This window comes from Cebus imitator, unplaced genomic scaffold (assembly GCF_001604975.1).
Source record: "Cebus imitator isolate Cc_AM_T3 unplaced genomic scaffold, Cebus_imitator-1.0 Scaffold205, whole genome shotgun sequence".
NCBI classification, from domain to species: domain Eukaryota; kingdom Metazoa; phylum Chordata; class Mammalia; order Primates; family Cebidae; genus Cebus; species Cebus imitator.
This window is the reverse complement of record NW_016107520.1, coordinates 907,643-930,705: the sequence shown is the minus strand read 5'-3', so window position 1 is coordinate 930,705 and position 23,063 is coordinate 907,643. Positions and strand designations below refer to the sequence as shown.

At 35.8% G+C, this 23,063-nt stretch overlaps 1 protein-coding gene across 2 annotated transcripts in view; it reads left to right on the top strand.

The window, feature by feature from the left end:
- NIPBL (NIPBL cohesin loading factor) overlaps positions 1-22,663 on the top strand; it is a 191,681-nt gene extending 169,018 nt beyond the window's left edge. Inside the window, exons 35-47 of one of the 2 annotated variants that reach the window (XM_017548241.2) lie at positions 1,516-1,656; positions 1,812-1,905; positions 2,614-2,768; positions 3,266-3,356; positions 5,648-5,821; positions 6,245-6,435; positions 8,871-8,978; positions 9,460-9,660; positions 14,637-14,783; positions 16,340-16,614; positions 18,300-18,474; positions 20,927-21,115; positions 21,667-22,663. In XM_017548241.2, the coding sequence (XP_017403730.1) occupies positions 1,516-1,656; positions 1,812-1,905; positions 2,614-2,768; positions 3,266-3,356; positions 5,648-5,821; positions 6,245-6,435; positions 8,871-8,978; positions 9,460-9,660; positions 14,637-14,783; positions 16,340-16,614; positions 18,300-18,474; positions 20,927-21,115; positions 21,667-22,032 (2,307 nt within the window). In that variant the 3' untranslated portion in view covers positions 22,033-22,663. Of the gene's footprint in view, positions 1-1,515; positions 1,657-1,811; positions 1,906-2,613; positions 2,769-3,265; positions 3,357-5,647; positions 5,822-6,244; positions 6,436-8,870; positions 8,979-9,459; positions 9,661-14,636; positions 14,784-16,339; positions 16,615-18,299; positions 18,475-20,926; positions 21,157-21,666 lie in introns of both variants that reach the window. The other variant, XM_017548242.2, reaches the window with a different exon arrangement.
- The last annotated feature ends 400 nt before the right edge of the window (positions 22,664-23,063 follow it).

The window sequence follows — 23,063 nt, the reverse complement described above, 5'->3', positions numbered from 1 at the left end:
TAAAAATACCAAAAAAAAAAAAAAAAATCCAGGCACGGTGACATGTGCCTGTAATCCCAGCTACTCGGGAGGCTGAGACAGGAGAATCACTTGAACACCAGAGGCAGATGTTGCAGTGAGCTGAGATCTCAGCATTACACTCCAGCCTGGGCAACAAGAACAAAACTCCGTCTCAAGGAAAAAAAACATGCATTGAAAACCTTACTACACACACACACACAACACACAACCTTTGGTTGCCTTTGGGGAAATGAGCTATGTGTTTGGAGGATGGGTAGGAACAAGACTTTTATTATAAATCCTTTTGTCCTTCTTGTTTTGTTTTTAAAATCTCTACCTATTTTTTATACAGGCTTAGTTTTCATAATTAGAGAAATACACATTTAAATTTAAAATAAATAAGTCCTGGTCTGAGCATGGTGACTCACACCTATAATCCCAGTGCTTTGGGTGTCCAAGGCAGGAGGATCACTTGAGGCCAGGAATTCAAAACCAGCCTGGGCAACATAATGAGACCCCGTCTGTAGTCCTAGCTACTCGAGAGACTATAAGGAAAATCGCTCGAGTTCAGGATTGCACTGAGCTATGATTATGCCACTGCACTCCAACCTGTGCAACTGAGCAAGACTCTGTTTCTTAAAAATAGAGAAGCCTTTTTTCTAGTTCTGAGATTCTACATTTTTATCTATGAGAAAATTTTAACACAGCGTTTCTCAACCTCAGCACTATTGACAGGACAAGATTATTCTTTGTTGTCAAGGACTGTTCTGTGCATGCAGGATGTTTAGCAGCATCTCTGGTCTCTAGCCATTAGATGCCAGTAGTGGCTCCCATTGTGACAACCAAAAATGTCTCCAGACACTGCCAAATACCCCTGTGTCAGGGTACACAGGAAGAAGCTTACTCCTGGTTGAGAACTGCTGGGTTAACATACACAACTTGGAAAATACTAATCTTAAAAACTGTGCCAGTCTTTGTATAATGCTGTCAATATGTAAATACCTTCTAAACAAAGGTATTTACATATTGACAGCATTACACAAAAAAATTTTTTTTCAAGCTTTTTTGTCAGACTGATAATTTGAATTCTAAACAAAGGTATTTACATATTGATAGCATTATACAAAGACAAAAATATAACTTCTAAACAAAGGTATTTACATATTGACAGCATTATACAAAGGGAAAAAATATAACTTTAACATTGTGATTAAGTGACCCGAAAGTCACATTTTGGTAAGTTAGTTGTCAGTCCATATTTCTGACATGCTGGTACTTCTCCTTCCATACCTTGGGGGAAAAAAAGTTCTTTCTAATATACTCATTTTTTTTTAACTCAACCTGTACATGCAGAATGACCTATTTCTGCCCCCAAATACATAAAGCTGTATATAGTTTCTTTTCAGGTTTTGGATATTCATAAAGCATTGATTTTAATCTTATAGACAGAAAATGATTTCATGGTTATCTGCAGTGATTTTGGATGTTCATAAAGCATTAATTTTATTCTTATAGACTCAAAATGATTTCATGGTTATCTGCAATGTTGCAAAAATTCTAGAGCTAGTTGTACCACTGATGGAGCATCCAAGTGAAACTTTCCTTGCCACTATTGAAGAAGATCTAATGAAGCTCATCATCAAATATGGCATGACTGTAAGCACTCAGTTTACCATTTTTTTATACATTAGTATAAAGTTCTAATGTATTTTATTAATATCATTTTTAAAGCAAATAGTTATAAAAAACTTTTTTAAATAGTATATTTTTATCTTTAATTTTTATCTAAACAAACATTTTCTATCTTTTAGGTAGTGCAACATTGTGTGAGCTGTCTTGGGGCTGTTGTAAATAAAGTGACACAAAATTTTAAATTTGTGTGGGCTTGTTTCAATAGATACTATGGTAAGTTCAATACTAGTACTTTAAAAATTATTCCACTAGTTCCTGCAGTGTGTCCAGCTCATTTTAAAAACATTTGATAAAAGGTTAGAATCAAGGAAATTATGAGATGTGATTATCCACCATGGTCCTCTCTCAGAAATAATATTTTTTAGTGTCTTTTGTATTCCCTTAAGAGAACCCACTGTGATTACTTCAGAAATTTATCTCCTGATAAGTAAAGGTTGGCAAATTTTTTGCGTACTAGGTGAGAAGTAAAATTTAAATTAGCGTACATTAATTATTTTAGACTCTAAAGAGTGTCCTTGTAATTCTAGACATATTTAATATTTAGAACCATTAGTAAAAATTAATTGGCTGGGCACAGTGGCTCACGCGTGTAATCCCAGCACTTTGGGAGGGCAAGGTAGGTGGATCACCTGTGGTTGGAAGTTTGAGACCAGCCTGGCCAACATGGTGAAACTCCATCTCTCTACTAAAAATAGAAAAATTTGCCAGGCATGGTGGTGCACAACTGTAATCCCAGCTACTTGGGTGGCTCAGGCAGGGTTGCAATGAGCCAAGATTGCATCGCTGAACAACAACCTGGGCAACAGAGTGAGATTTCATCTCAAAAAAAAAAAAATTGTAATTCATGAGTAGTAATTATTTGAACATAGTAAATGAAAGATAAAGGGTTTATTATAAATAAATATTACTTATCTTTATTAGGTGCCATTTCAAAATTAAAAAGTCAGCACCAAGAGGACCCAAATAACACTTCACTTCTAACAAACAAACCAGCACTTCTTAGATCCCTTTTCACGGTTGGAGCACTATGTCGGCATTTTGATTTTGATCTGGAAGATTTTAAAGGCAACAGCAAGGTAAAGATACTAATGGTATAAAACAGAACTGTATAGCACCGTGATCTGAGAATGATAGTAATGACCCAGAATTAAGGCAACATTAGAGTAGTCTGGCTTAATGAGAATCCTGAAAACAGTGCTACTGAAAGCATGGTCCTCAGACTGGCTGCAAATCCATGAACTGTTACTGGCATGTAACCAGACAATGAAATTTCCCTGACAAGTTATATCAGCTTTGTAATGATAGGCACACTGTTGACATCAACAGCTGACTTTAAAAAAATTTTTTTGAATGAAGAGAACAATGCACTGATTTACATTCTGAAACAAGCTTTTTTGTCAGACTGATAATTTGAATGCCACTGTTCTAAAATAAATGGAATAGGTTACTTATTTTTTTAATAAAGTTCACATACAGAAATTCTCATTGTCTTTTGGTATTTTTTTTCCTTTATAGTTGAAAATTAATCTGAATTATTTTTCATGAATACTTTAATGTGTTTTCCTTCCCTTAGGTTAACATAAAAGACAAAGTACTTGAACTATTAATGTATTTTACAAAACATTCAGATGAAGAAGTACAAACAAAAGCTATCATTGGTCTAGGTAAGTTAAGTCTAAATTTCTTTATAATTTGTAGCTATTTGAGAGGGGTAGAGCACATTTTAAAATATTGTGAATCTAAATTGATTTATTTAAATATGTTTTTATTAGCAGTAGGGTTTGGTGTATAGAATGTATGTCTAGGGATTAAAACAACTGGGTTCCATTCTTGTCATGGCCATTGACTTCCTGGGTAACCTTGAGCAAGCCACTTGTCTGTTCATCGGTTTCTTCATTAGTAAAATGGAGATAACACTACTACTTTTACTCCTCCTCCATAGGGTATCTTAAGAACGTTCATTAAAGCCCTTTGATAAAGAAAAATAATGTCGAAGAATTCTGTGCTCTTTGTATTTTTTTAATTGTTCTTTTTCATTGCAAAACTTTATCACTGCAGGAAGCTGCCACATCTAATTAAAACAATGATTAGTCTGCACTGACTTATTTATATAAAAGCAAATAGTAAGCAACCCAGAAGGAGCAATTTTGGATATATACCTGTTTCATATTATTTTTTCAGGAAGCACTGATATAATAAAAACATGTTTTGCAATTGTTAGGCAGGTCTATGTGACTTATTTCTAGGAAGGAATTTGAATATGAGGAAATAGGAGGAGAATGACATTAAAGTACCTGAATTCAACACACTTCAAAAAAAAATATAAGAACAGTCTGTCCAGGTTTTTGGCTTTTATTGTTGTTGTTTGTTTTGTACAAATACAGTTGGCCTTCCATATCCATAGGTTTCATATCTGTGGATTTATCTACCAACAATCAAAAATACTGAGGAAAAAATTGCACCTATACTAAATATATACAAACTTTTTTCTTGTCATTATTCTCTAAACAACAGCAATTTATGTAGCATTTACATTGTATTAGATATAAATAATCTAGAGATGATTTAAAGTATACAGGAGGATGTGAATAGGTTATATGCAAATACTGCCCCATTTTATATCGGGTACTTGAGAATTCATGGAATTTGGTATCCCTGGGAGGTTCTGGAACCAATCCCCCATGGATACCAAGCGACGACTGTACAGATTAAGCTACCAATGAGATTAATAACTTATTTGGAAATTGTATTTTGGTATTACATTTAAGGTTTATACTTGAATATGTATGAGTAGTTATTTATATTAGTCTTTTGAACAAAAATGAGTATGAAAAGATTTTGAGTTACCTAAATCTTACTAAATCATGTTTATGATATCTGGAAATAAATTGAAATCTTATTTTATTCTTCCTCCATCCCTTTTTGAAAATTGCTTATAGCACATAGAGTAAAAGTCAGACATCACTTACTAAGGAGTTAAATCAGTACAATATTACCTTCAAGCCAATATGTATGTATCTTTAAATATTCAGCCTGGACATAATTTATACGGAGTGGCAAAACTAATAGTTACAACTATTTCAGAGTACAAAAAGATGAAGTTTTAACTTAAGCACTATCCAGAAATTACTGCCTCTAGACCAGTTAATAAAAGACATCTTGCCTGGGCCATAGTTATCCTGAGTGACCTTGGGCTAGTTATCTGATCACTCTATGCTTTGAGTTTAGTTTGTTGTTTGTTATCAATAATACTTGCTATCATCAGAGATCTTCATTTTTTCTCAACTATTATATACAAATAAGCATGGATAACAATATTATATTGCTACTTATTAATCCGTGGTTATAGGATTTAGCATTGTGGCCTCACTATAATGCCATATGAGAAAGAAATGGAAGATATTTTTAACTCTGGTTTATTATTGTTTCATCAAATGAATATATTTTAATTTAAAAAAAAAATAATGTCGATGTAGTACCTTCTGCTGGGGATCTGAAAAGTGTTTGCAGACATTACTTCTTAAATCCTGAAAACCTCCCTTTGAGGTAGGTGGGTGGTAAATATTATTATCCCCATTTTACAGATGGAGAATTGAGGCACAGAGAGATTATGTGACTCACCCAAGGTCACACTCCAAGTCAGTGGTGGAGCCAGGAATAGAACCCAAGACTCCTGACTCCTAATCCACTCCCCTAGCCACTAGGCCCTGCTCCCTCCTCAAGGTTTCCTCTTGTGTGAAATTCTCCTTTGAAATGCAATTTCTTGTTTTTAATTCATGGGGAAAGAAGTACCTGCTCTAATACTTCTCTAGGTAAGGCCACCAGCATATTCTTCCAGTTTTATTATTTTTTTTTTTTTTGAAATAAGGAGCTGTTTATATAATTTATTAACATATTTATTAAATATTTATTTAATTTTAATATGAATATATGATATTTTTCCCCTCTCCCATAGGATTTGCCTTTATTCAGCATCCAAGTCTAATGTTCGAGCAAGAAGTGAAGAATCTATATAATAATATTTTATCCGATAAGAATTCTTCAGTCAATTTAAAAATTCAAGTGTTAAAAAATCTCCAGACCTACCTACAAGAAGAAGATACACGTATGCAGCAGGCAGATAGAGACTGTAAGTGAAAATATATTTTTAAATTTCACAGCTACAGTTATACTATATGGCTTTATCTTCATTAATCTAAAGTTCCTTATCTGTTGGATGAAGAAATTCAGTTAAATAGCAGTCCTTGTGCTGAGGTCTACAGCTAGGCTTTAGCATACTCTTAAATTCTCTAAAAATTTTATGTATGTGTAAACAACATTTTGAGGGAAGAGAGACATTATTGGGTTCTCAAAGGGGCCTCTGACACACACACACGCGCACACACACACACACACACACACACACACACACACACCACCTCCCCCCGCCCGCATTGAACCAGAACCCTAGCTATAGTGTTTTGTGATTTTGGTTATGGCCTAGTTTTGAAAAATTTGGTAAAGTTCCTATATGTGCTCTTAATATGGGTTTATCCTTTGCTTTCTTTTGTAGGGAAGAAAGTTGCAAAACAGGAAGACTTAAAAGAAATGGGTGATGTTTCCTCAGGGATGAGTAGTTCCATCATGCAGCTTTACCTCAAACAGGTGCTTGAGGCATTTTTTCACACTCAGTCAAGTGTGCGCCACTTTGCCCTAAATGTCATCGCATTGACTCTAAATCAAGGTCTTATTCATCCAGTTCAGGTAAGCATGTTTTATGGCAGCAGCATTGTCCAAGAGAGCCAGATTAGTTGTTGTTTGATACATTGTGATTATAGAGAATAAGTAGTTCTTTGTTCTTCTTACTCTTTTTTGTACTAAACTCTTAAGAATCTAAAAGTTTCAGACAATCTCTTGAGTTATCATTACTGTAAAATAACCATATATTCATAATATAGTCTCTGTTATAAACAAACTTGTAATTTCTGTTGGCAGAACATATACTCAAGTGATTTTTCTAAGTAGGGATGATATATTTGTTTTAATTCATATTTACTTTTGTCCCTGAGATCCAACAATCTATAATGTGACAATTAACTGGGTTTAAAAGTATAATCTGTTTAAAAGGGTGGAGTCTTAGTCCACAGAAAAGTAAATTAAATAATCTCAATTTTTTCATCTTTAAGTTGGGGATAACATCAGCTACGGACACCTCATAGCATTGATATGAGGGCAAAACGATGTAATGAAGAAATTAGTATTACTGAAGATTGGCAGCCAATACTGATACAGTAGTATATATTCATCTGATGGTCAAAATAGTGCCATAGGCTACAAAAGTGTATATATTAAATAAACAGAGTCTGTACCCTTCAAAATTTTTATATTGGCTATTTTTAATGAAACTTTTTCTAAAATATGCTATATTTAATTATGCTGTGGTCTTCCCTATGTCCTGAAACAAAGCATGTTAACAAATGTTTATCCTGTTCTTCATGACTCAGGGCTATTATCATAAAGAATCTTACATTACAGTGTAACAGTAGTACATTGAAACTGTCACCTTTGGGAATTACTGAGGGCTCTTTGTTGGGTGCTTTTTATTATGTATGCTTTTTAAACTTTTTTTTAAATTTCACACAAAAGAGCCAGGTGCAGTGGCTCACACATGTAATCCCTACACTTTGGGAGGCTCAGGTGGGTGGATCACTTGGGTCAGGAGATCGAAACCACCCTAACCAACATGGTGACACACCGTCTCTACTAAAAGTACAAAAATTAACGAGGTGTGGTTGTACATGCCTGTAGTCCAACTGCACGCAGGAAAATCACTTGAACCCAGGAGGCAGAGGTTGCAGTGAGCTGAGACCAGACCATTGCACTCCAGCCTGGCTGACAGATGGAGACTCCATCTCAAAAAAAAAAATTCACACAAAGAAATTGCAAAAGTGATACAATGAAGTCCTTTATACCCTTCACCTATATTCACCATTTGTTGACACTTTGCCACAATTGCTTTATCTCTCTTTCTTTATACATCTACTTTTTTCTGAATCATTTGACAGGAAGTTTCAGATAATTATGATTCTTTACCACTGAACACTTCAGCATATATTTTCTAAGAACAAGGACATTCTCTTACAAAACCATAATATAATTATTAAATTTAGGAAGTTTAACATTGATACAATATTATCTAATATACAGTTCATTTTCAGATTCTACTGGTTAACCTAAAGCATTCTCTTTAGCCCTTTTTTCTTTTTTTGAGACAGGATCTCGCTCTGTTGCCCAGGCTGGTGTGCAGTAACACAGTCTCAGCTCACTGCAGCCTCTGCCTCCTGGCCTCAAGCAATCTTCCCACCTCAGACTCCCAAGTAGCTGAGACTACAGGTGTGTGCCACCACACCTGGCTAATTTTTGTAATTTTTTTTAGAGGTGGCATTTCACCATGTTGGCCAGGCTGGTCCCAAACTCCTGAGCTCAAGTGATCTGCCTTGCCTCAGTGTCCCAAAGTGCTGGAATTACAGGCATAAGCTACCACACCCACCCTATAGCCTTTTTTCTTTCCTGATTCAAGATTTAACATGATTATCTCTTTCATTTAGAGCCGTGTCCATATTTTAAAGTTACGTTATGTTTGTTGTTTTTCTGGCCTTCTCATTGCTTTTTGATTCAGACTCACTTAACATAGTAGTGCTGTTTTGACTTTAGAAGTATAGTGAATATGTCTGTTATCAACTGTCTGATCCTATAAGCCACATCTGAAATCAACTTTAAAAAGCAATTATATTTTCCTAGCTTTGAGTATGGAAAACAAATTACTATTTGTCCCATATTATCTTCACAAGGCAAATTCAGTCAAGCTTTAAAAACTATTACATTGTATATTTGTAGTCTATGTCATCATCTTAAATATCCTTAGTGTGAGAATATTTTAAAGCACCTCAAATTTAAAATGAAATTGTTTAAATTTTACCACATCAGTATTTTTGCTGGTGCTCCAGTGCTTTCTGGATTTAAGCCAAATCTCAAGAAAGATTTATCATTTGAAAAAGAAACTAAAACACAGCCTTTATAGGAAAGCCTATAAGGTTAAAATCATATATCTCAGATATATAAAAAGTTTTGACATGTTTAAATACAGAGAGAGTTTTTACTACTGTGATATCTCATAAATTTTTTATTTTTATTTCCAGTGTGTGCCATATTTAATTGCTATGGGCACAGACCCAGAACCTGCTATGCGGAACAAGGCTGATCAGCAACTTGTGGAAATAGACAAAAAATATGCCGGATTCATTCATGTACGTATTTTAACATTTTAGAACCTAAATTTAAGCATTTTTCTTGAGTAAAGTGTTTCTTTGGTAAATGTCCTGCCCACATTCATAATTGGTATAAAATGTCTTACTTAGTACTTACCTTCTAAACATGCAACTAAGTTAGTCTCCCAAGGTGTTTATTCTGGTTTAAAAGTAAGATTGATCTAGAGGTGACAGTTTAGCAATCACACTAGACTAGAAGTCAGGAAACCAGATTTTACATCCTACTATATGAACTTGGCTGCAATGACTCTTCTAGGCCTCATTTTTTTCCTTCTTCTTCTTTGAGGGATTGTATGAGAAAATCTCTAGTGTTCCCTCTAGCACGTCATTCTGTGATTCGTATTATTTTAATTAAGAAAACCAAATAATGAAGCTAGCCTCAGAACATAATGCTCTAAGTATATCTTTAATTTGTGTCTTTTAATTTCCCTGACAAAAATGAGACTTTTATTGATTTCAGATGAAAGCAGTGGCTGGTATGAAGATGTCTTACCAGGTACAACAGGCAATCAACACATGCCTAAAAGATCCTGTAAGGGGTTTCAGACAAGACGAGTCCTCTAGCGCTTTATGTTCACACCTTTACTCCATGATCCGTGGAAACCGCCAACACAGACGAGCCTTTCTTATTTCTTTACTCAACCTCTTTGATGACACAGCAGTAAGCACAAACACTTATTATTTTAAGAAAATAAATGTTCTAGAAATTTTATGGCTAGTCACCATTTTTTAAATACTACCATTTTATTAGTATATGATAGTAACTTCATTAAATGTTTTCTTAATCTTATTTTCAAGGTGCACAGTCAAAATTAAAGGGGAAATTTTATGTGAGAATAAGTGTAATGAGGAATAATGTATAATTGTGCCTCCATACTGACTATCCTATAAACTTTGATAACAGTTCCTGTAGCTTATCTTTCAATAAGCTACATCACTAAACTAATAACTTTGGGAATCCATTACCTAAATAAGTAAGACTCAAATACTGTTAGAGAATAACTGTTCTAGGTTTTTGGCTGTTGAGATCCCAAGTTGTTCAACTTGACTTCTCTTAATGAAGAACCCACTTTTGTGTATAGTAGCCCTCCTTATCCTTAAAGATGCATTTCATGACCCCCAATGGATGCATGAAACCATGGATACTACTAAATCTTATATATACAGTCATGTATCACTTAATGACAGGGATACATTTGGAGAAAAGTGTAATTAGGCAATTTCATTGCTGTGTGAACATCTTACTTACACAAACCTAGATGTTGTAGCCTACCTAGGCTATATTGTTCCTAGGCTACAAACCTGTACAGCAGGTTACTATACTGAATAATATAGATAACTGTAACACAATGGTAAGTATTTGTGTATCTTAACATATCTAAACATAGAAAAGGTACAGTAAAAATATGATAGGATAATCTTTATGGGACCATTGTCATATATATGGTTTGTCATTGATTGAAACATGGTTATATAGCACATGACTGTACTGTTTTTTTCCTATACATACAAACCTATGTAAAGTTTTATATATTAATTATAGTAAGAGATAATAATAAAATAGAGCAATTATAACAGTATACTGCAATATAGTTATATTAATGGCATCTTTTTTCTCTGTTAGCCACAGTAAGAGATTAACAACAACAATAGACCAATTATAACAGTATACTGTAATAAAAGTTACATGAACAAGATCTTGCTTTTCTCTGTCTCTCAAAATACCTTGTTGTATTTTACTCATCTATTTTTGGACTTTGGTCGACCAAGGGTAACTGAAACTATAGAAAGCAAAACAGCAATAAGGGGGGATTACCATAATTACCATTTTGACGCTTCTGGCTGTTGCACTAGTTGCATTGGCCAGGACCCTAGGCCAAGGAAACTGAATATTCTGCTTTTTTAAGTTTACCTTTTAATTTATTTATTTTATACAATATTTATTCAGCATCTATGTACCAGCCATTGTGCTAAGAAGTTTAACGAGCATAAAATAGTAAAGACAATTGTGGTTTCTGCCCACACAGAGCTCACATGAGTCTATGTGTATAACAGTTTTTAAAACAACAAAAGAGGGCGGGCGCAGTGGCTCATGCCTATAATCCCAGCACTTTGGGAAGCCAAGGTGACCAGATTACAACGTCAGGAGTTTGAGACCACCCTGACCAACATGGTGAAACCTCGTCTCTACTAAAAATACAAAAAATTAGCCAGGTGTGGTGGCACGCACCTGTAATCCCAGCTACTCAGGAGGTTGAGGCAGGAGAATTGTTTGAACCCAGGAGGCAGAGGTTGCAGTGAGCTGAGATCACGCCACTACACTCCAGCCTGGGTGACAGAGTGAGACTCTGTGTCAAAATAATAATAATAACAAAAGAAATATTTTAATTACTTGTTAGCCTGATAGCAGATTTTTGCCATAAAGCAAAATTACAATAGTGTAGATATCTTACTAGACTTCTTCAGGTACTACATGAAATTTATCATCAATATTATCATCATATCATTATCAGTATTAAGTTTGCATTGTGTATAGGACACTATACTAAAAGTGCCAAATGATATGACATAGTGTTTTTGCCCTGAAAGGATTTCACCTCCAATTGTGGGGATCGGACACAAAATTAATAGTGTTTGTGGCTAGTATACCCTGAGTGTCCTGATGGTTTGTATTGATGATTTTGCTCCAGTCCTTGCCTCTCTCCAAAAGAGCTTCATTCCTATGTGGTTTCACATCTGCTCTATGTCATTGACTAGATGTTCTGCCGTCTCAGCATTTGAAATGCTAAACTGGAAACCCAGCTCTCACAGTGCAATGCTTTCTTCTGACTACCTGCAACAAAGAATGTTAGACAAGGAAAAAAATCCCTGAAGGCCTAGAGGAATAGAATGAGAGGGATTGGCTATATAAAGCAGGGAAGGGGCCAGCCTCAGTGGCTCATGCTTGTAATCCCAGCACTTTGGGAGGCTGAAGCGGGCAGATCACGAGGTCAGGAGTTTGAGACCAGCCTGGCCAAGAGGTGAAACCTCGTCTCTACTAAAAGTACAAAAAAATTAGCTGGGCGTGGTGGCGGGCATCTGTAATCACAGCTACTCGGGAAGCTGAGGTAGGAGAATTGCTTGAACACAGGAGGCAGAGGTTGCGGTGAGCCAAGATCATGCCACCGCACTCCAGCCTGGACAACAGAGCTAGAGTCCATCTCAATAAATAAATAAATAATAAAGCAGGAAAGGAAAATGTTTCAGTCAGGGCCAAAAATTTAACATACAAAGATAAACATGTGTGGGAAATAATGAATAGATTATTTGGGGCAGAAAGGTCATAATGAGGAGTAGTATATAGAGGATCCTGTAGATGGCAATAAAACATTGTAAGTGTTTGAATAAAATAATGAGGACAACTGCCAAAGAGCAGTTTAGGATGATGAATTTTTTTAGCATTGTTTTCACACTGGAAGTAATAAGGAATTAATCTATTATGATAACAGTAGGGGAGAAACAGAATGGATAGTAGAGGCTGGGCATGGTGGCTCACACCTGTAATCTCAGCACTTTGGAAGGCTGAGACAGGTAGATCACCTGAGGCCAGGAGTTCGAGAACAGCCTGGCCAACATGGCAAAACCCCATCTCTACTAAAAATACAAAAAAAATAGCCAGGCGTGGTGCCATGCACCTCAGGAGGCTGAGGCATGAGAATCACTTCAACCTGGGCAACAGATTGGCAGTGAGCTGAGATCGCACCACTGCACTCCAGCCTGGGCTACAGAGCGAACTCCCTCTCAGTTTAAAAAAAAGTAATAATGGACAGTAAAGGAGAAATTTGAGGAAAGAATTAAATGAGACTGTGTGAAAAGAGTAGTCAGTGGACAATTGAAATATTTTTGTTTTGAGCAGCTGAACGAATAATAGGATTGTTGCCAAAGTCAGATTGCAAAGGGGTTGGTTTGAGGAGTGCATAAAAGAGGAGTAAGCAAAGAGCTAGGAAGAGAAAACTAAGAAAGAAGAAGATTTCAGGAAGGAAAGTGTGGATAATAGTGTCAAATGCTACTGAGAAGTCAAGGAGAGTTAAGAAGAAAAAAATAGAGTAGAATAGTGAACGTCATGGGCAAAAGCAGTCTAGCAGTGAGGGACAAAAGCAGATTGTAATTGAAGAGCGAGGGTTAGGTAAGATTACTCATGCTTTTAATCCCAGCACTCAAGGCTGGATAATCACTTGAGCCCAGGAGTTCCATACCAGCCTGGGCAACATAGTGAGACCCTGTCTCTACAACAATTAAAAAATAAAACCTTCGACCTGGTGGCATACATATCTATACTCCTAGCTACCTAGCTACTCGAGAAACCGAAGCAAAGGGATTGCTTGAGTTAAAGGTGGCAGTGGGTGATATCATGCCACTGCACTCCAGCCTGGGCAACATGGAGACACCTTGTCTCCTTTAAAAATATATATATATATTGGGAAAGACATGGGAGGAGCAGTCTAAACTATTCTTTGAAGAACTTTGATTTAGAAAGGAAAGAGCAATACAGGGCTTTTTGGATGTTGAAGAATTTCAGAGTTTTGAAAATATATATATAAATTATAGTGTTAAAACTAATAGATGAGATAGGGGTTTATGTCCACATTTTTTCATCTGTAACATATTGATGTTGATACATATTGTAAAAATAGAGTGAGAGTGATACTGTTATGAATAGCAAGGTTATTACATCTGTGTTTTGGGATCTTGCTTCTGCTGCTGCTGCTGTTGGGTTTTATGTCATTGTCACAGCAGGGGACAGTACATGGTAGAAGGGAGGGTTTTTTAGTTGTGAGCTTTTTTTTTCCTTGAGCTATAAATATTTAAAATAAATCTGAATATTAACATGCCTTTCTCTTTATATTCTATATGATCATGAAATGCTTGAAGTCTGTTACTTCTTTTTAAAGCAAACAACTAATAATAACCATAATTTTTCTCTTAAATGTCACCTACTTCAGAGTTTTTATAGTGTGAAACTGGTAGCACTGTCAAAACAACTCTGACATTCTGAGTTACATATACTCAGGATACTGACAAATGTTTATGAGTACATGGATTTTGGTTTATTCTTTTAACCTATGTATTAGTACTGTAATTACTAGTTCTTTTGAGGACAGAATAGTAACTGTGTGTAACTGATCTCCAAATGGGTTAAACTCTTAGTAGCACAGTGATACAATTAGAACTTTCATGTATACTTTCTGATATGGTATGGTTTTATCATAAAGATTTCATGTACTCTAAGAAAACTTCAAGGAATTTCACATGGATGTAATAAAAAATTTCACCTCCTCTCTTGAGATAGCATAGTGTAAGTCATTATAAAATTTAAAATGGGCATAAGCTTATTTTATAAAATCCATTTGTTTCCCCTTCTCACTTTTCTTATACCGCTCTTCCTCTCCCTTTTTCCCCCTCTGTCCCTCCTTTTTCTCTCCTTCTTCCTCTCTCTCTTTGTGTCTCCCCACTCTCTTCTTGTGTGTGTGTGTGTCTGCCTGTCTCTGTCCAACATAAACTGAGGTGAAAGTGCCCTGTATTTTTTCTAAAAAAGCTTTTTTGGATGTGTTTCTAGATTATCTGCTAAACGTGTGTGCTTTTTCTTAAAATTTACAGAAAACAGAAGTGACTATGCTCTTGTATATAGCAGACAATCTAGCCTGTTTTCCATACCAGACACAGGAAGAGCCGTTGTTTATAATGCATCATATAGACATTACACTCTCAGTTTCTGGTAGTAACCTACTGCAGTCATTCAAGGAGGTAAGTTACACACATTCTTAATGCATCTATCAAAGTGCAGACATGCTGTTTTCACTGTTTTGTTTCTTATTATTATTTTCACAAGTATATAAAATCTAAGTGAACTTAATGAAATCTGGGCAGTACTTAAATTAACTTCAATTGGGAGAGGAAGTACATTGCCACTTCTGTTTAGAAAGATCTAAAATACATATATGGGTTGCTCTGTTGATAAGCTATCCCATTTATTTCTCTCACTTTTCAAGGACTGACCTTAAGTGTTTTGCATCCATTCGTATATTCATTTAAACCCCATTTTAAAACATTATTCTATAAATCTTGGATGCTGTAATCACAGCATTACACATGAAAACATATAGCTTATTTACACTTAGAAAATTTATGGCAGCATTGACTTTTTATTCCTTAACTACAGCACCGTAATAGAGTTGGCATATTGTACCCAAAATCTTTACTAAATTTTTTGTTGAACCTTCTGTCATGACTTTAGGAGAAATGGAATTTATTTAACTATAGAAGTACCTGCTCTAGCACTAGGCACCTAGTAATCACTCAGTAAATTCTTTACAAATTGAATAGAATATTCTTATGTACCTAATGATTCAAATAGATGTCATTTTATACAATTGTATTGCCCAAAACTCAGCCTTGTCAGGCTAGTAAACCAGACAGATTATTTTAGATGCTTCCAAAGGGCTAGAATTACAGAGGTGCCTAAACCCTTACAATTTGAAGTATAGATCACACACTAGCAGCAGTGGTTTCACCTAAGAGCTGTTAAAGCTGCAGAACTTCAGACCCCACCCAGATCTGCTGAAATAGAATCCGCATCTTTAACAAAATCCAAAAATGTTAATATACACATTTAGGTTTGAGAAGTTAATTATTTCCCAGGAGCTTCAGCCCTCAGCTTCTCTTATTTTACCTACTTACTGGTATGGCTGTCTTTGTAAATGTTTCTTCCAGTTTTGAATAAATGTTATTATAATGTGCCCCACACACACACACACACACACACACACCTCACAACCTGCTTAAATTCAGTTGACTTTGTTTCTAAGAGCTAGCATTTTCATAAAGTACAAAGAAACAGGATTTAAGTCTTCAGAGAAAGTTGTTTACTATCTTACTGAAATGTTCTTGAAAAGGAGAGTTTGATAGAAGCTGGGGATGTTCAAGATTACTTTATTCTCCTCAGTTGAATTATAATTACTACTTTTCCTCTATAATGGCTTACCTATGCACCAAATTGATACTTTTATAACTGTCTTTTATTACTATGCTTAGAAGAAAATTGTTTCCCTTTGAGTGATATTGCAGAAGGATTTTTTTTGGAAGGAGTGGTTGTGGGGGAGGGGGTAGATATTATATATAACTTTATTTAGTTTTAGAAGCTAATTATCCTCTAAGGATTACATCTCCATTTGTTGATATAAAGTCAAGAGATTTATAAAATATTAGTTTAAGGAAGCTTTTTCAAGCTATTTAATGGAGTATACTTATATTTATTAGTGGCATTTTGGCTTTTTTGTTTATCAAACAATTTTTTCTTTCAGTCTATGGTAAAGGACAAAAGGAAAGAGAGAAAATCATCACCTAGTAAGGAAAATGAGTCAAGCGAGAGTGAAGAAGAAGTTTCCAGGCCTCGGAAGTCACGGAAACGTGTAGATTCAGATTCAGATTCAGATTCAGAAGACGATATAAATTCAGTGATGAAATGTTTGCCAGAAAATTCAGCTCCTTTAATTGAATTTGCAAATGTGTCCCAGGGTATTTTATTGCTTCTAATGTTAAAACAACATTTGAAGAATCTTTGTGGATTTTCTGATAGGTAAGGTTACATAAGCAGTGAGAGAAAAAACTTTACTCTCTCCAAATGATAAATGTGGGCGGGGCACAGTGGCTCATGCCTATAATCCCAGCGCTTTGGGAGGTGGAGGTGGACAGATCACTTGAGGTCGGGAGTTCAAGACCAGCCTGGCCAACATGGTGAAACCCCATCTCTACTAAAAATATGAAAATTAGCCGGGCGTGGTGGTGCACACCTGTGATCCCAGCCACTCGGGAGGCTGAGGCAGGAGAATTGCTTGAAACCTGGTAAGTGGAGATTGCAGTGAGCTGAGATTATGCCACTGTGTACTCCACCCTGGGCAACAGAGCAAGACTCTGTCTAAAAATAATAATAATAAATATGAAAATTTTGTTTGCATGCTTACTTTAATGTTAGAAATGTTCCTTTTTTAAAAAGGAGTTTGTTCGTTTGTTCTCTTGCTGTATAGTATTCTGTTGTGTAACATGCCATAATTTATTCTTTCATTAAAGGGAAAAAACCATATTCCTTTACTTAATGATAATGTGTTACAAATTTAAAGGACTTATTTTGTTGATTTCCTTAAAAAGAATCAGGCTAACCTTAAAACAGATTACAAGTTTAAGTTTTTAAAGAGCTCTATAGTAACAGATGTAAACCAACTAAACTAAGCTCTAACAGAACTCAAATAATCTTTCAAGTACTCTATAAAATAAGAGAGAGAAAAGGTACAGCTATTATAAACACCCTGTAGTTTTACCCGCCATTAATCATTAATCTCTTTTCTCCTCATACCCATGGAATTTTGGTCATTTTTTACATTCATTGAAATCTAAAATTAGGAATCACAAAGTGAAATGTTATGGGCCATCTGGTCAATGGCGAACTGGAAAGAGTGTGTTTCATGTAAAGAGGTCATTTAAGTGCATCTGTCTCAAGTTTCCATAAGCTTGTTGCCAAAGGAGAGGGTGGGCATGATGTGGCCAGAGCTCCCGCTTTTTCAGGAGAGACTAGAAATTCAGATTTTTAAGAGCAGTATCTCTGTATTTAATTAAGACAGTGTCCCACTCAGATGCCCAGGCTAAAGTGCAGTGATGCAGTCGTAAACTCCTGGGCTCAAGTAATCCTCCCACTTCAGCCACCTGAGTAGCTAGGAGTACATATATATGCCACCACACCCAGCTAATTCTTTAAATTTTTTACTTGTAGAAATGATGTCTAGCTGTGTTGCCCAGGGTAGTCTTAAACTCCTGTCTTCAAGTGAACCTCCCACCCTGGCCTCCCAAAACTCTTAGATTATAGGCAAGGGCCACTGCTCCTGGCCTTATAAGCAATATCTTAATGTTAAGTGTTGGCAACATACAAAATAATTTAAAACCTTGTAAGGTTTTGAGGTAATGCTAAGGAGTTGGAAAGATTTTTAAGTAGAGTTGTTAATAACCTGAAACAGGTTTATAAACAATCATTCTGGCCACTATATAGAGAATGGATAGGTGGAATGGAGGTGGGGGCAACTAGTAGAAAGAAGTAAACCAGTTAGGTGGTATTAAGTAATTGTATTGAAACTATCCTAGGATCACAGTAGTATTAAAAATAGACATGAGAAATTAATTTTGATAATATGATGCTTCCTACCTATAATTGGATTTCCTCAAATATGTTGCTTCCATAGTTTTAAAGTTTTTGGTTTTGTTTTCCCAAAACAGTAAAATTCAGAAGTACTCTCCATCTGAATCTGCAAAAGTATATGATAAAGCGATAAACCGAAAAACAGGAGTTCATTTTCATCCAAAACAAACACTGGACTTCCTGCGGAGTGACATGGCTAATTCCAAAATCACTGAAGAGGTGAAGAGGAGTATAGTAAAACAGTATCTAGATGTGAGTAGTAAAACCAAAAGCTTTTACTTCTCATAAGGACTTTTTTGAAAAGTAAATTTGGGGGGCCGGTAGGGAGATACCTATCTCTTTTACGTTGAATGTAAGCTTCATGAAATATTGAGATAATTTTTCTCTATATGGTTTTAATGAGTTACTTTGTCTTTCCCATTGAACCTATGGCATCCTAATTATTTTTTCTTAGGAATCAGTAACCCATGAATAATTTTATTTTAGTGAAAACGAAAGGTTATAGGAAAACCTGTGTGTGTGTTCTCTAGTTGTCCCCAGGTATCCATGGGAAATTGGTTCCAGGTCCCCTCAGGGATACCCAAATCCTCTGATATTCAAGAGTCTAATAAAAAGTGGCATAGTAGGCCAGGTGTGGTGGCTCATGCCTGTCATCCCAACACTTTGGGAGGCCATGGCAGGTGGATCACTTCAGCTCAGGAGTTTGAGACCAGCCTGGGCAACGTGGCAAATCCCCATATCTACAGACAATACAAAAATTAGCAGGAGGCAGTGGCATGCACCTGTAGTCCCAGCTACTCAGGAGGCTGAGGTAGGAGAAGCACTTGAGCCTGGGAGGCAGAGGTTACAGTGACCTGTGATAGCACCACTACAGCCTATGCTGGGTGACGGGAGTGAAACCCTGTCCCAAAAAAATTAAGGCATAGTATTTCCATGTAACCTACGTACATCCTCCCATATACTTTAAATCGTATCTAGTTTAGTTATAACACCTAATACAATGTAAATGCTATGTACATACTTGTTCTACTGCATTGTTTTTAAAGTTGTATTATTTTTTATTGTAATTTTTTTTTTTATACTGGCATTTTCCAAATATTTTTTGATCCACCATGGGTTGAATCCACAGATGTGGAATCTGGGGATACAGAGGGCTATGTTTTTAATTCGGAAAAATACATGGCTTATATTTCATAAGAGGTAAAACTGCAAGCAGTCATCCTCTTACCCTGTTAGGCCGTTCTGTTCCTTTTCTGACAACCAATATTATTAATTTTTCATTTATTCTTATATGAGTAATGCCAATATATATTTGTATATATTCTCAACAAGTATGTCAGTGTATGTATATAAAATGTTCTTTTAAAGTAGGGACAGAGGATAGAATAGAGGTTACCAATCAATGGGGAATTATTGTTTAATGAGCACAGAGTTGCAGTTTGCAGTGATTTAAAAAAATGAAAGAAACAGCCCTGGAAATGGAAAGTGGTGATAGTTGTACAACATGCCAATGAATTATACATTTAAAATGGTTAAACTGGTAGGCTGGGCATCGTGGCTTACACCTGTAATCTTAGCACTTTGGGAGGCCAAGGTAGGAGGATTGCCTGAGTCCAGGAGGTCCAGGCCAGCCTGAGCACGAGGGCAAGACCTCTACAAAACATACAAAAATTAGCCAGACACAGTGGTGCACACCTGTAGTCCCAGCTACTAGGGGGGCTGAGGTCGGAGGATCACCTAAGCCTGGGAGGTGGAGGCTACAGTGAGCCTTGATTGTGCCACTGCACTTCAGGTGACAAGAGTGAGACCCTGTCTCAATTTAAAAAGAAAATAAAAAGATAAAGCTGGCAAATTTTGTTATTTATATTTTACCACAATAAAAAAGTTTTTAAAAATATTTTTGAAACTGGAGGACTATCCTAAAAAATAAAAATAAAGTTTTATATTTTTAATGTACTTAGTCTAGGTGTGGTGGCTCAGGCCTGTAATCCCAGCACTTTGGGAGACTGAGGTGGGCAGATCACTTGATGCCAGAGGTTTGAGACCAGTTTGGCCAAATTGGCAAAACTCTGTTTCTATTTTTCTTTAAAAAAAAAAAAAAACTAAAGCAAGTAGCTGAACATATAAAAATAAGGTTTTTGAACTAAGAATATAATCTCCACAGTGGCTTTCATATTATTCATTGACTTTGCAAACCTTACACTCTAAAATTAAAAAATATTTTAGTTAACATTTAAAATTTTTCAACATTCTTTGCTTCCTCTTGAATCCTCTTATCTTTAGCAGAGAGTAAAGAGGGCACATAAGTAGAAAATGTCTATCAGTAATTATTACCTGGTTGCTTGATGACTTGGACCAAGGGTCTGCAAACTCTGGCTGTTTTTGTTATCTAACCCTTTGCCTGTTTTTGTAAATAAGACAATGTTTGTACTGAAAACATTCATGCCCATTCATTTATTTGTCTGTAGCTGCCTTTATACTACAGTGGCAGAGTTGGGTAGTTGTGACAGACTATAGGGACTTCAAAATGAAAAATATTTACCATCTGGCTGTTTCCAGAAAATGTTTACCAACCCCTGACTTAGATGATGGCTAACATCTGTTTCACCCACACCAAACTACTGCCATAGAAAACATTTAGGAATTTGACAATCTTGCTTGAAATATTTACTTAAAATTCTGAAATAATATCTGTTTTTTGTAGTTCAAACTTCTCATGGAACATCTGGATCCTGATGAAGAAGAGGAAGAAGGGGAGGTGTCAGCTAGCACAAATGCTCGGAACAAAGCAATTACCTCACTGCTTGGAGGAGGCAGCCCTAAAAATAATACAGCAGCAGAGACAGAAGATGATGAAAGTGATGGGGAGGATAGAGGAGGAGGCACTTCAGGGGTGAGGCGGAGGAGGAGTCAACGTATTTCGCAGCGTATTACGTAAAATGATTTTTATGTGCTTATATATGTCAGTCTATTAAATGTACACCAAGTAATGTAATACTTAAAAGAGAGAACATTTTGTAGATAGATATTCTCTACTTACCCATTTATACATCCTTTTGTAGAAAGTATAACATAAAAGACAATAAAAAAACAGAAATGAGATTTATCCAGCATAAAGGGTTATTAATTTTTCTTTGAATTGTATTAATGTGTGTTATTTTTATTGTTGCTAAGTTTTATGTAGCTTTATGGTTCATATGTATATATAATTTTATATATCAATAAGAGTAAAGACACGGGTACAAATTAAGAGTTATATGGTTTTACAAGTATATGTTAACCCCTTGGCGCTGGCGGTCACGGTGCGTCTCATTGCCGGCAATGGAAGTGTGCCGGGAAATCCCAACTCCCGGCGTCAAGGGATTAAAAGCAATAAAAACAATAATTTCACTAAAATTCTTTTGTGTAACACTTGGTCTTTTTTCCCCCCTCCCAATGTTTTAGTCATTGAGAAGGTCAAAACGAAATTCAGACTCTACGGAGTTGGCAGCACAGATGAATGAAAGTGTTGACGTCATGGATGTCATCGCTATTTGCTGTCCAAAGTACAAAGATCGACCACAAATTGCAAGAGTAGTACAGAAAACCAGCAATGGCTTCAGTGTTCAGTGGATGGCAGGCTCCTACAGTGGCTCCTGGACTGAGGCTAAGCGCCGTGATGGCCGCAAACTGGTGCCTTGGGTAGACACTATTAAAGAGTCAGACATTATTTACAAAAAAATTGCTCTAACGAGTGCTAATAAGCTGACTAATAAAGTTGTTCAGACTTTACGATCCCTGTATGCCGCCAAGGATGGGACTTCCAGCTAATGAATTTGTACATGCAGCCAAATTTACAGGAATTTTTTTTAAAAGGCAGAAAAACTTGAAATATCAACATTCTGGCAAAAAAAAAAAAAATCAGTTTTATGAAGAGTAAGTGGAACCTGGGATGCAGGAACAAAAGAAGGAAATGTTGGGCAAACATTTTTGTGGGAGCTCCCTTCGCTGTTGTGCAGCAGAAACAGATTCTCAGTTCATTTTTACTCCCACTGTATTATAGTTTAACAAAAATTGTTTATATCTTGGAAAAAAAAAACTTTCTGTTTAAAAAAAATAAACAAGTGAATGTTGGAAATTAGTCTGTTAATGTTCTTAATAAAGTGTTCTTGGAGTTTAACCTAGCAGCGGATGGCTTTCTTTAGCTTAGCCCAGTTTCCAGGGAAGCATTGTTTTTTCCAGGCTGTAAAATGGCAGAATCTCCTGGATATATAATTTATTCTGTTGGGGAAAAAAAAAAAAAAAAAAAAGCATGCAGTATCTGTGACCTATCTGCAGAAGGAGTTTTTGTAAATGTAGATTTTGATGTATTAGGTCACCCTGAAAACAATACAAGAAAAGGGATCCCCAGGTAATCTGGTGGAGCGAATACTGCAATAAATTTTTTTACTTCTCTTTGTTACTTGTCTGTTTCCATTTGAATTTCTTATTGTAAAAATCTGTTTAAATCCATTTATATTATTTTGCAGTCTTTTATGTAAAATTTATTATATCACTGGTTTTCAAAGCAAAACATAAAATATTGTTTATACAGTTTGTATAGGCTGACTTCTGAATAATTGGTATCGATTATTTTCATTCCCATAAGAGGGTGTAAACAATTAACTCCAGGGTTTTATTGTATCCTGCAATATTCAGTATTAACTATATATGATTTAGCACTGTGCCAAACACATTTTCAAGAGTACATTTTGATATAAAAAGAAACTATAGTTTATTCCTTGTATGCTTCAATTTCTTTCTAGTGCTGTCATGATGCTGATATTTATTTTTTAAACCTCGGGTAAAGGTAACCTGCTATT